We start from the raw sequence: 17,149 nt of genomic DNA, 5'->3' as shown, positions 1-17,149 counted from the left end.
CTTGTTTAATTTTTGTTTAAATCACCTCTACATAAAATGAAGAAATTGGCAAATCACTATTTTTAGGTGGACTTGTTTGAAGTCCAGTGCTGTCATTTGATAAGTGTCTCTGTTCCCTTGGTGAAAGCTTGCCACTTGCTGCTCACTGGATAATTGCATAATTATGTTTGAGGCCTTTGTTCTATGAATCATTTTAGACATTGACTAATGACTTAGTGTGATTAAGGCTTTTGATTGGTAATGCTTCACTGGTATCACTCCTAAACCACGCTTGTAACATCCAGAAAAAGCTTCAATGCACAAGGCCACTTTTATATGACTTGGGGGCTTTCTTTGTTGGGTTGGTTTGGGTTTTTTTTCCACATGAGGAGATAAGAACATGGTTGGTATCTTAGAGTATGTAGATGCTTACACATTGCCAAAGGTATTGGACCAGGCTTCCTGTCCTGCCTTGCTTCAGGTCAGATTGGGGCAGAAAGAAAAGTGAACACGAGTCTATGTGAACTTCATGCAGACTTTGGTACTTCAGACTGAGGGTTGACTGTCATGTGAGAGAAGTAGTGTGAGATTTTTCTAATTTTTTTTGTTTCAAAGTCTCTATTGATACAATAGTATTTTATGTTTTTAACTGCCTTTTTTACAGGGTATCACTGTGAATATAAAATGAGGACAGGGAGAAAACCTGATGGCTGTGCCATTTGCTTCAAAACTTCCAAATTTAGCCTGATCTCCTCAAACCCCGTGGAATTTTTTCGCCGCGATATCCCACTCTTGGACAGGGACAACGTTGGACTGGTGTTGCTGCTGCAGCCCAGATTTCATTGTAAAGCCAGCGCTGCCATCTGTATTGCCAATACACACCTGCTGTACAACCCAAGGAGAGGGGACATCAAACTGACCCAGCTTGCAATGCTCCTGGCAGAGATAGCCAGTGTTGCCCCTCAGAAGCATGGTTCCTTCTGCCCAGTTATCATCTGTGGGGACTTCAATTCTGTTCCTGGCTCTCCATTGTACAGATTTATAAAGGAAGGAAAGTTAAATTATGAAGGACTTGCTATAGGGAAGGTAGGCTGTGCTTCTCACTTCTCACCAAGAAAATGGTTAGTGCTGATTAAAGAGAAGTATTTGGTGCTGTGATTGCTTCCATTGCAGTGCCTGTCTTAGTGCCATCTCTGCAGCCTGCAAAGCAAAAGTTACTGCAGAGTTACTTCAATGAGCTTGGTTGTATTAGCTGTGCCTTAGGGAATGTTGCATCCTCTCCCAGCATTCTGAAAGGAAAAACTCACCAACAATCATTCTTGAAATGTAGTGAATCCACAGGGTGATTGTATCACTGTGTTTGGATGATTTTTATCACTGTGTTTAGGTGTCCCAGTCTTTAAGTAGGATAAAGTAACTACTTAATCAAAAACCTACTGTGTGCTCTGTGGGAAGATGACTCTTACTGTAGATAAACTTGGTGGCCGCAGTAATTATGAAAGCAAAGCTGCAATTAGATGCTGAACCTCAACTGTTTCATGTTAAATGATGTCTTGTTGTCAGCTCTTGTATGTAGCTGTTGGATGTGTCACATGCTATTTAATAGGAGTGACTGAACTACATTAAATGAGAGAACATGACAAAAAAATAGCCCTGCTGGGTGTTCTTTGCTAGTGGGTAGTTGATTCAAGCCCCCATTTGACTTGACTTGCTCCCAGAAGGATCAGCATCCTGAAGCTGAAGTGTCTGCTATGTAGCTTTGTATGCTGATCTGGTCCTGTCACATGGCTAAAAGTGTCCTTGGAAGTCTCTCAGTGTCCAAGAACTACCTGGAAAAATTGGGTAGCTGCAAAGAACTTGCTAAGAATAAACAAAGGGGATGCACATAAACGGTGTTATTTTTACAGGGATTTTACTCTTATAAGAGTTATTCTAAGGGACTGGGCCTTTTTCTTTTTCTTTAAACTTTACGAAAAATGTTCATTTATTTCAGGTTTGTTTGGTGGTTTTTTTGTTTTTTTTAAATCAGATTTCTGTCTGAAAAAAGCTTGTGTTGTCCTTTTCAGGTCTCTGGACAAGAACAGTTTCCAAGGGGACAAAGAATCTTATCTATACCAATTTGGCCAAAAAAATTAGGTATTTCACAAAACTGTGTATATGAAATAAAACAGCAACAAAAAGAAGAAAATGCAGGTCAGTTTTTGGATTAATGAGTTTTTGTGAACCTTTGAAAGTATCATTCAGGCAGTACTGAAAACAAGATGTTCTGTTCTAGTGGGGGAAAAAGAATGAGTCTTGAGCTTGCAAAACTCCCTTGTTGGGCTCATTAGAGTGTAAAGCAATGTATTCACCTAAACTTTGCAAAGTTGAATGTTTAGAAGATAGTAGTTACAAATTTCCATTCGGGAGTTGGTGTGTAATGTTTAAACTGCTGGGTTTGCATCCTGAAAGGCAGCTGTGCTGTGACTGGGAAGAGGGAGGTGAAGGAATGCAGCACATGGACGTAGTGTGATCATGCATTCTGCCTCAGAGCTTATGAAGTATAGTGTTGGCACTTCGTGGAACAGCTGGGAAAAGCAAGTGATTCCTTGCTGAGTATGGCTACATCTTTCATCCACTATTTTTTTCTTTGACAGAAAAAAGCAATTTTAAATGAATGGGACATAATGTAAAAGATCTTTAGAAGGAATGCTACTAAAGGAACAGAAGAATTTAATCCAGCTTTGTGACTTGTATCTTGCCTGCTGCAAAAAATAAGTGTACTTAAAGACACTTTTTTCCTGTAGCTTTTCTGTAACTCTTCAGTATTGGTCTCACTTCTATCCTATTTTTAAATGTAAATTGAATTTATTTTTATTTTGCAGGAGAAAAATTGGAAGCGGCAAAACCAGACAACCCTCAGGAGATTGTAATAGCATCTGAAAAGTATGTGTTGGGGGAAAATATGGAAGCCCTTGGCTGGTTACTTGGGGGTTGGTTTTGGTTTTAGACCAAATTTATACCTGATTCCAGTTGTGGATACCTGTTGATCACCCAACCCATTCTGCCCTTTTGGCAAAATCAGAATTGTCCATTCAAACATGAAAAGGCTGATCAGACAGCAAAAGACTAGAACTGGCAATAATGGAATGTGTGTTCTTTCAGGAACTTGGAGATATTTTTTCATAATGCAGGGGTGAGGTGTCAGTGCTTTTTAGAGGATACTTTCGGTCTGCTTATTAAAATAATGCTTCTGGCATTTTTTGTCACTTCTTGACATAAACAGGACATCATCCTCTGTAGGGACATTGCAAGAAACGTGAATTTCAGTCCAATTGCAGAAGCCATGTTTTTGAAAGAGGGAGAGGACAAAAATAAACCAATGTTGTCCAGCTGCTGAAGTGTTAGCAGTTCTAGTTTATGGATGTAGTGAAATCCTATAATACAGCACGAAATTTGGGTGAAGGAGGGAAAGGAACTGGAAGGGTCATAAAATCTTCCTTGTCATGAGTTCTGTGGGAGAATTTGAGTCTGAGAAATGTGGAGTATTATGGATTTGGTAATACAACTTTCACTCAGATCAAATATCTGCTTGTTGAACTGAAGGAGGAAGCCATGGCTAGAATGCTGAGAAGGAAAATGTAACTGCTTCTTGAAAGGAAAAATACTTGCATTTACCAAACTGGTAAAGGCATACAAAGTAAGGCATAGAAGAAGGAAATTGGCATAAATGTGTGTATGGGATGTCAGGCTCCAAGTCAGCCATTTCTTACCAGAAATGAGATCGTGGTATCACTGCAGATAGTTATATTAGAACTCATGGTGATTCTTGGTGATGAAAAAGGTAAGTCGTGGCATTTGTGAGAGAAGAAGTAGATAACAAACAGGAAGCCCTGTGCTACTGTTTAAAACCATAGCATGCTGAATGCTTCTTGCAGGGCTTTTTCCCCTCATCTTAAAAGGGATGTCATGTAACAAAAGCAGAAATTACTACTTGTCCTGTGTTGTTCCAGCTGGCATGTTTGCTCTGAATCAGGCAAGGTAACATGCTGATTTTGTTTTTAATTGCTTGGATTTCAACCAGAACACATTGCAGCCCAGGTTTAAGATGCAAGATGAGGCAGGTACAGCTGAGGGATGGATGATTTGCAGAGATGATGGAAGCAAATGTCTGGGAGACAGGAGTTCTTTTGTTGAAAGCTGTAGTTTTGCTGTTTGCAGTTTTTCAAGATTGAAAAGACGAGTGAGACAAGATGGGCTGAACTGAAGAGGAACAGACAAATGATGGGGAGATAGAAAATGGGAGCCTGAGTGGAAGAAAGGCTATGCCTAATTGTCTAACTTGGAAGCACTTGATAGCTCTAACTTGGGGGAGGAAAAAAACCTAAAAATCTGAATTTCTCTATATGCTGAAGGGCCTGGTTATAGATGAGTTTGTCCTTTGTTGCTTTCCTGTGAGCTGCATTTGTGGACATTCTGCCTGTGTGTCAGGGAGAGACTGCTGAGTGAGGACATGTGATTGCTTACAAAATGTATGTGGAGGTGAAAGCTATCTATAATTGAAGTGTCGGCTAAGCCAGTTCTGATCAGCTCTTTTACTTGAAAATGCTGCCTGCATTTTGCCTTCAGAGTTTCAGGCCTCTCACACAAAAGGCTATGGGATGGCTTGCAGGAGAGAAACACTAGTTTGCATATCCAGATAATTCGTTTTGTTTGTAACCAGGAACTATTTGGTATGTCTTCATTGCTTATTCCTTCTTTGTAATGCAAGAAAATAAAATTATTTCCTTTGATGTCTCTTTAGGTTGTCTTCAAAATTGCGGCACCATTTTAAATTGTCTTCAGTCTATTCTCATTACTTCCCTGAAACTGGGATACCAGAAGTGACAACTTGTCATTCCCGAAGTGCTGTCACCGTGGATTATATTTTCTATTCTGCAGCAAATGATGATACTGCTGCCCAGCCAGGTAAAGAAACCAACTTTTAATTATTTTTTATAAATGCTAAGCAAGAATATTTGTTTAAATGTAGTGATAATTTCATCCATGTGAAGTACCTCAGAGGTTCGTGGTAGTGCTTTGAACGTCAGCTGTTACCTGAGAAACGTGGCTGGCCTTGTCAGCTCACCACAGCAGGACTTGTAGTGCCACACAGGGCAAACCTTATCATCTGACTGAACATTTCTGTAGTTCTGTCTCATCATGGAGACAAGCTGGAGGTATAGGAAAGCAGCAGTGGAAGTAGCACCTGAGAAATATTGCTGTCAGTAACACAGGCCAGACCTACAGCAAGGCAGTATTTCCAATTGTCTGATCAACACAATGGTGAACAGCAATTTATGATGTGCATTAAAACTGATAAACGAACTGCAATTTACTTCTCAGCTTGTCTTGGAGTAATTTCTGCCAAGTAACAGACTCTGTGGCCTTTGAGCACAGTCACTGGCACAGGCCCAGCTGTCCTTCTCCAGTTTGCAGTTGCAGCTAAAAGTCACCAGATGGTGCAAGAAAGTCGCTGTACTTCTGAGGGAGTTTCGTGATGGGTAACTAGGTGCTTAGCTGTCCTTTATTGCACTGGGACTCGTTCCGTGGCTGCTTCTGAGCAGTTTACTTTCCATGCCCTCCTGAGTTCTGTATTTTATGCCATCAACATAAACATGTTATTCCACAGTGCAGTGCTAGCAGATAAATGGCTCTGCAAACTTGTAGCAAAGAAATCTAGATTCCATTCCGGCTCCCACTGGAGAGGGCAACTGATTTTTATAAACTAATGCTGCTTTCAGTATGTGGAATGAAAACACCACCTTCATCTCTTGTAACTTGAGACTAGATTGTTAAAATTCATTGAGTCAATTCACAGAAGTCTCATTTGTCATAACATGCACAGTAAATGCTACCTTAATGTAAAATGACAAGTACGAAAGCTTTGACTGAAAAAACAGTACATGGGAAGTATTTAAATGACTTCTGAATGCCATGTGATTTAACAGAGTGCTGTGTGATTCCAGAGTGCGTCCCTGCACAAAACTGAATCCCAATTCACCTGTTTATATATATTTTTTGCATTATCATTGCCCCAGCAAAGATACAGTACTTTTTTTTTTTTTTGCACTTGTTTTTCAAATAGATTCTTCCCACATCAGAGCACAGAATGGAATCAAACCTGAATTTTCCAACTACTTTAAACTGGTATCGTTTTTGTTCATGAGCTCTTAGAAATTAAGTGATGGTTTGGATTTTCAGTTTTCTTATGACCTGGGCCTCTGTATTTAAAGTTACCAAAGTCAGAACAAGTGAATATTAAATGTGGTCTAGGCTGACTGATTGGGTTTTTCCATTTAAAGGGTTTTATTTTAAAATATTCATGTTTATTCTGTCATGTTTAGCCAGATATTTGGTTTGGTATTCAGGATTTCATGTAATCAGGGTTCAGTACCTACCTAAGTCCTGCAGGGCACAATTTTGCTGAGTGTTCTGAGTGATATTAATCACTGCATGGAGACCAAGCTCTCTGTGGCAATAAACAGCTCCTTTGTAGATATGCAGGTGCTGTCCCAAATGATAAATGTGTCTCAAGACCTGGTGGACGTGTGCTTTAGAGCTGCCAAGAGATCTTTGCAGTAAAAAAAGCTTTTCTTTAGAGCAGCAAACAGTTGCTGGGTTGTTAAAGGGCTGGAAAGCTGGCAGATGGCAAAGGATGAAGCTGTTGAACTCTCTGAGGAGTTCAGCAGTTGCTGGATAGTCCTTTAAAGTATCTCCTATGGTAAGCCAGTACCAGGTTCAGCCAGGAAGTTCTGAATTGGCCGAGCACTGTGACACAGAAAGTATTTCTGTCAAAAGTTACAGCTGCAGCTTGTGCTGGTCCTGAAAGCACTCAGCATGCTCAGTATCATCTCTGCACTCTGAAAGCAATAGGTAGGGTTGCTGAGTTGTTGTCTCACATAAGTACATAGCTCAGGAAGTCTAAAAGTTTCACACATCATGGAAGGATCTCTACCTGAGCTGGAGAAGCTGTTTGCTCTTTGATGCTGGGAAATCTTGCCTGACACATTTAGTGGCCTTTAGTAATAGGTTTACAGCAGTTGTGGATAAGGGAAGAGCCACTGGTGCCATCTGCTTGGACTTGTGCAAGGCATTTGACATGTCCTGCCCAACAGCTGGAGAGATGGATTTGGTGGCTGCACCACACACTGAATTGGCTGGAAACAAACAGTTGCCATCAATGGCTCAATGTCCAGGTGGAGATGATCAATATTGAGACCAGCACTGCTCCATCCCTGGAAGTGTTAAGGCCAGGTTGGATGGAGCTCTGAGCAACCTGGTCTAGTGGAAAGTGTCACTTGCCCATGGCAGGGGGTTGGAACCAGATGGGCCCTAAGATCCCTTCCAACCCAAACTGTTCTATATAATTGTGTAGTAATTGCAAGGCTTGAGTTGTCTTCCCCTGTTGCATGAGCAATGTGGTGCTTCATCTGGGGAAGGAGGTGGGGGTGGGTTTCTTAGGCAGTTACAGGAATAGGTAGCAGGAGATAATGGAGGAAGATCCCTTTCTTCGGATGAACAGTTAAGAGAGGGAAATGCTAGAGTACTTTCATCCTTATGAGCAAGAATGTATGACCTGCCTGTGTGCTTGAGGATACAGAAATAAAATGTTATGTGAACCAGTAACTCTAAAAAGAGACCTTATTTTGCAAGTGTCACCTCTGTTTAGCAATGCTATTGTCTAAAGTACAGGACTGGATTATATGAGGCTTTTTCAGGGGAGTTACACTGAGCAAATAAATCCGTTTTCCTTTTTACCTCCATTTATCCCTCTGCAAAATAGTGTCCTTCTGAATACTTTGAGCTCTACTGATTAAACCCTACTCTGAGAGTCATAAAAGAACTTGTAAGCTGTCTTATTGGTGATTTTAATGGTGGAACAGTAACAACTTTGGATTATTGCTGCCATACTGTTTTCTTCCTTCTACATATGTATGAATGTGTGATGTTTAGCCCACACTGATGAGCATTTCCTTTTTGTTTTTTTTAACAGGAGCAGAGGATTCTTTTTGTGGGGGTCTGAAACTTCTTGGCAGGCTGGCACTTCTAACAGAGAAAGATCTTTGGACTGTTAATGGTCTTCCCAATGAAAATAACTCTTCTGACCACCTGCCACTGCTAGCAGAGTTCAGGCTTATTGAACGGTAATATCCAAAGGACTTTAGGTGTAGGTAAAGTTCCCTTTACCTTCTCTCTTCATGGGATGATTATTATTTTTTTAAAAGGTTAATCCAAGCACTGCTGGTCCAGTTAAATAAGTTTGCCTGCATGCTGATTTGTTAGTGTTGTGTAAAATAGACTTTCTAAAGGGACTTTCTTTTTAAACAAAAAAATGTTTCATTTACTTTATGAAGTCCTTTAGGGAGAAAAAGGAAAGATTTTACATTAGCTTCCTCTTTGATAAAGGAAAACATCTGTGCCAGACTCAAAATGGCATTATTTTTCATGGATATGTTGTAAATGATTTTTATTGTAAATCACAGTAAAAAGGACTATTCTGAGAACTGTCTGTTTCTTCAAGCAAAGGGGAATGTGTTTCTGTGCCTGCAGCATTTTATAACGGGTTGAAAATAATGTTTTACGACAAATGTGCTCTGTGGACACTTCCATCTTAATACTTCTGCAAAGGAGTTTACTCAGTGTTGTCAGTGCAGAGGCTGCAAGATTGAACTTTCAAAGGTAGAAAGGCATATAGGCAAATATTATGCTTTAAGAATTTGCTGCTTAAAATTATAAGGGCTTAAATATAGGTAGCATTCACTGAAATCCTTTTTAAAATATCTGAAATAAAGCTAAGCTTAATGAGCACACCACATCACAGGAAACTTAATTGATCTATTATAGGAAAAAAAAAATTAGCCCTTGACATCTTGAGACCTCATACATATTGAGCAACTGGTGCCAGGGTGAGGTTTTTCCTTTTAGTTATTAAAAGTGCCATGTTGTATCTTGGAATGACAAATCCTGAGGTATTAAATGATCAAGATCTTATATTTACTCTTACTATGCACTTACAAACATTCTGTGTAAAATATAATTCACAAAGTAATTAAAGAAGGACCAGACTGCCTGAATATGAAACGTAGAGGAGCTGGAAACAAATCTTGCAACTTCGTCAAACTCCACAGGGATATGTAGAATCAACTTTGAAGTAACAGAATTGTCTTTCAGTGTAGTGCTGGAAAACCTACACCCATGGTCCTGAAATCACATTCAGACACATTTGTCTCCCAGAAGCACTTGTGGAATTCTCATCTGTGTTCCCTTTCCCTGACTGCAGACAACTGCAATTACTTTGTGCTTGGAGAGTAATGTAGGAAGTACAGTGGAAGTAAACATAAAACCCGTTGAATTGAAGAAGTTCCTCGGTGTTCCATTAGAAAATAGACCTCCTGCCAAAACATTCAGCTTATATTGTTGAGAATTTGGAGGGGGCTACTTTTGTCATAGGTAGTTGTAACTTAAGATCTTTCTTCTACCTGTTGATGCTGAGGATGAGAACCTGTTTGATACTGGATCCTGTCTGGGTTCAAGCATCTGAGTAATCTCACAGTGATGCCTAGGTTTTAACTTCTATGGTTTTCTGGTTCTGTACTGCTTAGAGTGTAACTCAGAGGTTTCTTGTAGCTTGATAATTTCTGCTCACTTGTGCTAGGTAGACATGACAAAGCCTCTCCAGGCCTGCTCTCCAAGGTCGCCCAGACCATCCTAGGCCCAAAAAATATAATCCAAAGAGCTTCTAAGGGGGTCCAGCAGAGGGGAAATTACAGCATTGAACTGAAGCTTTAATTGGAGAATTAACCCTGCTATACAAATGAACCAAACGTATAAGTGTGAAGAACTCATGACCTGTCATCCATCTTGGGGTCCATTTTGGCAATAGCCTCTGGCTCCCAGGGTGTACCTTTGAAGGCTTTTCAAATAAATACCTATTTTATTCTTTTACTCCTGTCCAGTCTCTGTGTCTAGGAGGCCTCATAAGGCATCAACAGATGCCAGCATACTTAGCTAGATGCCACAAATTTCTGGGTCCATCCAGGTTACAGCTAAAAACATTGTTCAGTTGTAGCAGCCCTTGTTAAGAGTAAGGACAAAAAAAACACGTAAGTCATAAAAAAAAAAAGACTACCATGATACTTTTATTGAAGTTTCATACTGTGCATATACAAGTGATGAGAAAAAGCCCAAAAAGTCATGCATGTTTTTCTACACTATTTGACCACTTTGCTGTCACTTGAACCACACTTAAGACAAATGCCATCATAAGCAAGTTTCAAGAGAACATTTCAGCAGAACTTTAAAACAAGAACCAAAAGTAATTTTTCACACACCTCTACAGTATTAAAAAGCTTCAGTATCAGTTAAGAGAAAATAAATTGTGCTGGACAAGGATAGAAACTATTTACAACTATTATTTGAGCTGAAGTAAACCACGGTTTCATAGAAAAAACTTGCAACAGATCAGATAACATTGTGCTATAGGATACAGCTGATCAAGTTTTTCCACATCATTTTTTCCATGAGAAGTCATTAAAAAAATTGTTTAGGTCACAAGACACTGGCAAGACAAAGTTTGAAACTGCAACTCTGCAGCTGATGTCAAATTACACAAGAATTTCTACCAAAAGAGTATTTTCCCTCTCTTCAGCTTCACTCCTTAACCAAAAAACTCCTTACTGTGAACACAGGAGTGGAAAAGTTTAGAGAATGAGGGATGGGAAAAGCCTTTCTGTTATTGATATGGTAAACTTAGATAAAGAAGTGTCACACATCTGAAAAGTTTTCCTTTTAGAGCTTCTGAAGTCTTAATTAGTAGAAAGCCTTTCACGGGCTGTAGAAGGTTGCTGGGCCTTGGCCTTTTCTTCCTGTCATAAGCAGGTGCAATTCACTTTTTTGTGTACAAGCAATTATCTCCTTCTGTATTCATTCATTTTCTGGCTGACAGAGAGTGTTCTAGGAGCTTAAATCATTCTGCTTGAGTAAGCATTACTGTCAGTCTGTAACAGCATCCATCTTCATCAACATCCCAAAAAAGTGCGTGCCCAGGAGGGGAGGTACGCCAGGCCCATGGCAGCATCGTCTATGAGCACAGCACAAAGGGTAGAGGCTGGGCTTGTACAATAATCCAGTTTATATTTAGGCACCTTATGAAACATTTCCAGGAATGCAGCACTCAAATGCTTCCAGAGAACTTCACTAAGTTAAATGGTGGACCCCAGGGAGTCTTACCACGTCACTTGAGAACACTGCTGTCCATCACAGGTCCTTAGCCAAGTCTTAAAACAAAACAACTGAGCAGGGAAGAAGCAGACAAGCTTGATTTTCATGTATTTCTGACATACTTCCTTACCCAAGTCTGACTAAGCAGTTGTTACTGCAACATATGTAAGGAAACTCCCTGCACAGCATGGCAGAAGGTTAACTTCAGCCTGCCATGTCTGATTTAATACAAGGTGGCAAGGCATCACCATCAGAGACTGCTCGGCCTTTCCAAGACAGGGTTCAAATTTGCACATAAATGTGGAGAGAAAAGCACATAGACTCAGGTTAGCAATTCTGACAGTTTTTCCATTATTCCAGGTACTACATATATGAGAAAAAAGCTGACTGGTCTCTACAAAACAGTAATCTCTATGTTTTGTGCTTCACCGGTGTAGTTCAGAAAGACTAAAAGCTTGTGACAAAAGTATAAAAAAAAGTATTAAAGTTTAAAAATCCATTATTCATCAATTAGCATCATTTAAAAAATCTCAAACCTCGTATCTTGCCTAACAAGATGTCAGTGTTAAGAATAACACTTGCATATTACTATTACTTAACATCTTTCGGCAACATGCAGAAAATAATAATACAGGTGGCAGTAAAACATCCAGTGCTGTTTTAATACTCCCAGTAATGCTGGGAAACAGTACAAATTAGTTAGAAAACAATAATACTGACAGTTTTGCATATCTGTTAAGTCTAGTGAGGTAATATTGATACTTTAAAAACTTATGCCACTTCTGCACTGCTTGCTTTTATTGCTGATTTAAAGATTAAGTGAATATTATTTTTTTTAATTGCACTGCACCCCAGCACATCTTAACACTAAGAATATGATTCATTAGTTATTCCAATGCTACCACCCAGCACAAGACCAAGTTCAATTAACACTTGTACAGGGAAATTGTATTTGAAGAAACTCACGCCACTGGATCACCTGCTACATGATGGGAGAGAAAAAAAATCTCATATCCTGGCAAATCTAATTTTAGGTTCTCTCCACTGATGCCTTTTCTATAAACTTAAATAAATACTGCCACCAAAAAAATTACTCCCTATTTTCTAGGTCAAACTTTTATTGTAAGAGTACATAAGTTAATAAATAGTCCCATTCCTTTTTCCTTCCAAGGGAGTGCAGGTAAAGTGCAGCAGCAGCAGCGGGAAGCCCTCTGAAGTCCGTGGTATGGCTGTGTCAGATGCGGAGCTGGTAGCCCACCTCGTTGAGTGTAGCCAGGTCTCCTTTCTTGTCCAGCACCGCCGGCCTGCGCACAGGGGAGGGAAGAGGGCGCTGCTGACCCGCGATCCCGCACCGCCGTGCAGGTGTGGAGAGCACAGCAGCCACCCAGGGAAAAGCTCGCCTCAGAGGAGGGCTGGCTAGACCTGATGTCATCTTAGACACAATCCTGCCGAATCTGCCACAGAACTGCTGTGACTGAGCTGTCTGTGTGGTGCTTCTGAAACCACGCACCAGTGAAGGACAAGCTGTGCCATGCTGGGGTCCAGGATGTGAGCCTAAAGCACCCTCTCCTCCTGACTTGAGAGAGGGCCTAAATGAGCAGCTAAGACTAGACACACCCCACCTGTCATCTACCCCGGAGCAGGACCCCAGCGTTTAGAATAAAGCTGGAACAGCTGAGAGCAAACAGGCAGGGCCTCTCACAGGGCCACTGCGTGTTGGCTCTCCCAGCTGCCCCTTCCTCCTGGCTGCATCTGTGTGAAGGGCTAGAGCCCACCAAGCAGAAAACACAGGGTGGACTCCCTTCAGTCTCCTGGCTTCCAACATTCTGATACCATTCACATGAGTAATCACACATACATGGATGCTGTTAGAACATTTAAGTATACCAGCAGCCTGAACCAAAGGAAACCTTGAGCTATCAGTCTCTCTCCTTTTAGCAAGCAATGGAAAAGCTCCTGGAACAAAGTTGTCAAACCAAAACTATCCAGCTGATTTATAGTCTATGGAAGTGTCTAATCTGAGAGCTTATTGCAGGCTCTTGGCTGTTTTCACAGTAAGCAGTCTGTTTGCTTTTCTAAAGACAGACATTGTTTAGAGCACACATTTCTCTAGTACTCTACAGCATGTCTGCTTCCCTGCAGAAACACAGCTAAAGCCCCAGGAGTACAATGGGAGGCTGATCGTGGCTCCAGTGCTTTCAGCTCCTCAGCCCTGGTTTCCAGCTCTCTGTGCTTACTCTTTGCTCATTCTGCAGCAGATGTGACCCCTGAGTTTGCACAGCTAGGCTGGCGCTTATCTCCCTACTGCAGGCTGCCAGCCCACTCCCGCTGGAGCAGCTCAGGGCAGGCAGCAGGGCCCCGGGAGAGGCAGCAGTGCCACGGGCAGGCTGGAAACCAGGGAAAGCCCGGCCCTGCCTGGGGCACACACCAGTGGAAGAGCTGTACTGGTGCAGCTCCAAGAGCTGGGGGTGTACAGCTCACACATACACATGTGCAACAGAGCCTCTGAAATATTTTTTAATTCTTTGGTTCAATAAGGAATTCTTTACTTTTTATTTTTAAGAGCAGAACTGCTAACACCAGGTCCCTGCTGAGAATCTGCACAGCATTTGAGAGCTGGGGACATCGCTATGGACAGCTACTGATCTGCCTAGTGGCACATTGAATGAAACCTGTTGCTTTGCCACTTATCTAAGCACCTCTCAGGATAACCCCACCATCCTCACTGCAGCACTGCCCTGCGCCCTGCCTCATGTTTGTCTCAGTTTAAATACTTCACAGAAGTGAAGGAGTCTTCACTGGTCTCTCTCACTTGCAGGAAGGGATCACACTTAGAGAAATCACTGTAAGATAGTTTGGATGTTTCCACATTATTCCTTCAGAGCAGATGGGATTTGACTAACCAGTAAACAAGCTACAAGCTGCGTCCCTCTGCTTGCATAGGAGTCAGAGACCAGCAAGAGATGCACTGTATGATATTTCCAGTGTCCGTCCTTCCTTCCTCCCTCCCTCCAATTTAGGGATCCTCTTCACACCTTTTTCTCCCTCCCTTTAATTAAGGTCAGAATATGGTTTTAATTAAAGCATGCCTGGATGTAGTACCTTCTCTGATTATCCAAGGGAGATGGCAAGTCACTGTACAGCCATGGTGACGTGCCCATTTCCACCCATCCACCACAACTTGTCTGTAGCTTTTAGCTACAAACAGACTGTCCTCCTGAGTTTCAGAAAAGACAAGACTTGGTCGGACCAGAAGCACCACAGATCCAATTCTCCTTGGCTGGCAAATGACCTTATGCCAAACGTGCCCTCTGAGGTGAGGGGCCTCTGCTGTACCGGCCCATCAGATCACACCTCCCATCTAAAGTGCCCTGACCATGAGCAGCTGAGCAAGCTGTGCCCAGCTGCTGGGCACACAGTATCCATGAGCTGGCTGCACTGGAGCTGCCTGATTTTACACATCCTAATATAATCCTGCTCCCTTGCACATCCCGATAAAACAGACTAACAGAATTTCCCCTTCAGCAGCTACACTGGGCTGGAAGCACACAAGGCCAGTGTTGCCATGACACTCATAGAGCATGCATATGTTAAGCCTGAACATGAAATTGAAAGGAAATAGATCTGGTGAACTGGCATTTAGGAGCAGAGATTCTCCAGGCTGCTGCATGACCCTCCCTTCCAAACTCACAGCAACTCTCCCAAACCCCTCCAGCTCCAAAGCACTCCTAATGAGGATGAAACACTGCATTGCCTGCTCCAACACAGGCCTGCAATTTACTGCACCCTCCTGCTTTGGGACTTCAGGGGATGGGCAAGTGGACACAGTAAAGCTTCAGACTTACCAGAGAGATTCACACCACCCTATCTATATCCTCTGTATTCATGCAGGATCACACCAGCTGTGGGCTAAGAGCGTAACTGAGCTATGCATGGACTGCTGCATAGCTCAGTTAATGAGCTGCAATTTGACTACATACCACCCTCCTAGGCAGGCACGTACTGGGTATTGCATTGCCACCTGTCCTGCAACGTGCCCCACCTGCCTTGCAGCTGCATTTCCAGGCTGAAAGGCTATCGTGAGCTTGCTGGCAGCCACCACTAACATTTACCTAATAAACTTGAAGGAACAAGGATAAGAAGTTAAAGGTTTGAGGCTGTAAAATCCTCATCCATCCTTAAGCACAATTTCAGCCTTTGTCCTTCAGAAACAATGCAGCAAAGATGCTCTAGTTCACCACTCCAGTTCACATATCCTTCAGTGGGAGATTTCTCCCAGCAGGCCCATGTAATTTTACTGTTGACGAAACCCAGGCTGTAATAACAGCTTGTCATCAGCAGGTGAAGCCTTTCAATTGAATGTCTTATTCAGCCCCTGCAAGCTCATACTGGAGCAAAATACTTCTCTCCCTCTCCCCAGCAAGCTCAAAAAAGCTGTAATTACAGCACATGAGTAAGAGATCCACAAAGAAACAAAACACAGTGTTGATAAGCACAGCCATTCTTCAGCTAGCATTCCAGCCTGAAGCCTAGCAAACCTGAGTCTTTCCCATTCTGTGTGTAACACAAAGGCCTCTCACTCCATCAGGTTCTCAGAGATCCGTCAATATGGAGAAGAGAATACCCAATTTCTCCTCTTGTATGTCTTGCCTTATGTCAACCACTGCACATGCCAGGATGTGTCATTCAGCTCATCCCTGACCAGAGGATGCTGTTCCCCCTTCAGGGCTCAGAGCTCATCATGCTGTATCTGGGTCCTGCATCTTCTATCATGGTGACCCAGGGTTTATTTTGGAGTAACTTACTTGCTTTTGATACAGAGCAACAGAGCAGAACCACTGAGCAGGTAACAGGTGCTGAAGCCACTGCAGGGCCACCTGTACACTACCTGTCTTTCTGTCCTGGAAAAGCAAAGCTGCCAAGGAGGGATCAGTCACTGCAGAGCAGCCACATGCCCAGCAGCTCTTTCAGGAAACCAGCTCTGCTGGAGAGTCTCCAAGGCCAGTGACACTCACTCCCCTCCAGAAATACATGATCCACTCCAGCAACTGCAGAAGCACTATCAGAAACTCAAAAATGAAACTGTTCCTCAAAGAGAATCTAGGAGGTGAAGAAGCCTGAAGCAGCCGAGCCCATTGCAACTATAATTATCTCTGCACTAAACAAGGAGCTCTCCATGACGAAACCCAAAGTACAGCATCATGGACTGAGTGTGAATGAACATGTAAAAATAAAGGCTTGCTGTGAAATCATCTGCTGCTAATGTATCTTGAAGTTATCTTTAGAAGGTTAGTCTAATGTCTTTGTTAGCTGCTTTAAAATAAATAAATAAGTGCTGAGACAGTAGTCTGGGAGCCTATTTAAAAAGCAATGATCATAAATATGTGACTAATCTGGGTTACGTATAGGCTTTCACAGTTGTCAGCTTCCTGGCACAGAGCAGTACAGCTAAAACTCAGCTCTTCCACATCTAAGGTAAGGGAGTCTGAATTGCCAGTGGCTGTAAAAGGCCTGTGGATCTGGAAGCTCAGTTTTATCCATTTAGAGGTATTGCATGCAGTGAGTCCTTCCTTCCCACACAGCTAAAGAACAACTCTTAGCTACAACACACATGGAAAGTGGTCTGGGGTATTTTTAAGCTCATTAAAATCAAAGAATACAATCCAAGTGATGTTTTCACTCTGGAAAGAGAAAAGGTTTACTTCCCCACCACCCCTGTAAGCTGGACAGTCCAAGGACCCTGCACAGAGGGGCCATCGGGCAGCAGGAAGCACAGCAATGCCCGGACATCAGCAGTGCCAGCAGCTTCTGGAGCCTCTCTGGTAGCTGAGGTACCTGGCGCAGTTTTCCTGTATGTGCCAGTGAGCACGAAGTTTTGTACAGCAAACATCCCCAGCCTCCCTTCTGGCCCAGCAGGACTGGAGGCGCG

The 17,149-nt window shown here is 42.2% G+C and overlaps 2 protein-coding genes across 5 annotated transcripts in view; one reads left to right on the top strand and one right to left on the bottom strand.

Moving 5' to 3' along the window:
- ANGEL2 (angel homolog 2) overlaps window positions 1-8,813 on the top strand; it is an 18,468-nt gene extending 9,655 nt beyond the window's left edge. For all 4 annotated transcript variants that reach the window (XM_017730017.1, XM_017730018.1, XM_017730019.1 and 1 more), the window contains 5 exons: window positions 644-1,065; window positions 2,046-2,172; window positions 2,844-2,904; window positions 4,763-4,926; window positions 7,994-8,813. In XM_017730017.1, the coding sequence (XP_017585506.1) occupies window positions 644-1,065; window positions 2,046-2,172; window positions 2,844-2,904; window positions 4,763-4,926; window positions 7,994-8,148 (929 nt within the window). In that variant the 3' untranslated portion in view covers window positions 8,149-8,813. The remainder of the gene's footprint in view (window positions 1-643; window positions 1,066-2,045; window positions 2,173-2,843; window positions 2,905-4,762; window positions 4,927-7,993) is intronic.
- Window positions 8,814-10,113: 1,300 nt separating this feature from the next.
- Window positions 10,114-17,149, bottom strand: part of VASH2 (vasohibin 2) — a 29,712-nt gene continuing 22,676 nt past the window's right edge. The window contains exon 6 of the mRNA XM_008630325.2: window positions 10,114-12,524. Coding sequence (XP_008628547.1) covers window positions 12,455-12,524 — 70 coding nt within the window. The 3' untranslated portion in view covers window positions 10,114-12,454. The remainder of the gene's footprint in view (window positions 12,525-17,149) is intronic.

Source organism: Corvus brachyrhynchos, unplaced genomic scaffold (genome assembly GCF_000691975.1).
Source record: "Corvus brachyrhynchos isolate BGI_N302 unplaced genomic scaffold, ASM69197v1 scaffold101, whole genome shotgun sequence".
In the NCBI taxonomy this organism is placed as follows: Eukaryota; Metazoa; Chordata; class Aves; order Passeriformes; family Corvidae; genus Corvus; species Corvus brachyrhynchos.
Note: the sequence above shows the minus strand (reverse complement) of the source record. Positions and strands in the feature narration are given on the sequence as shown.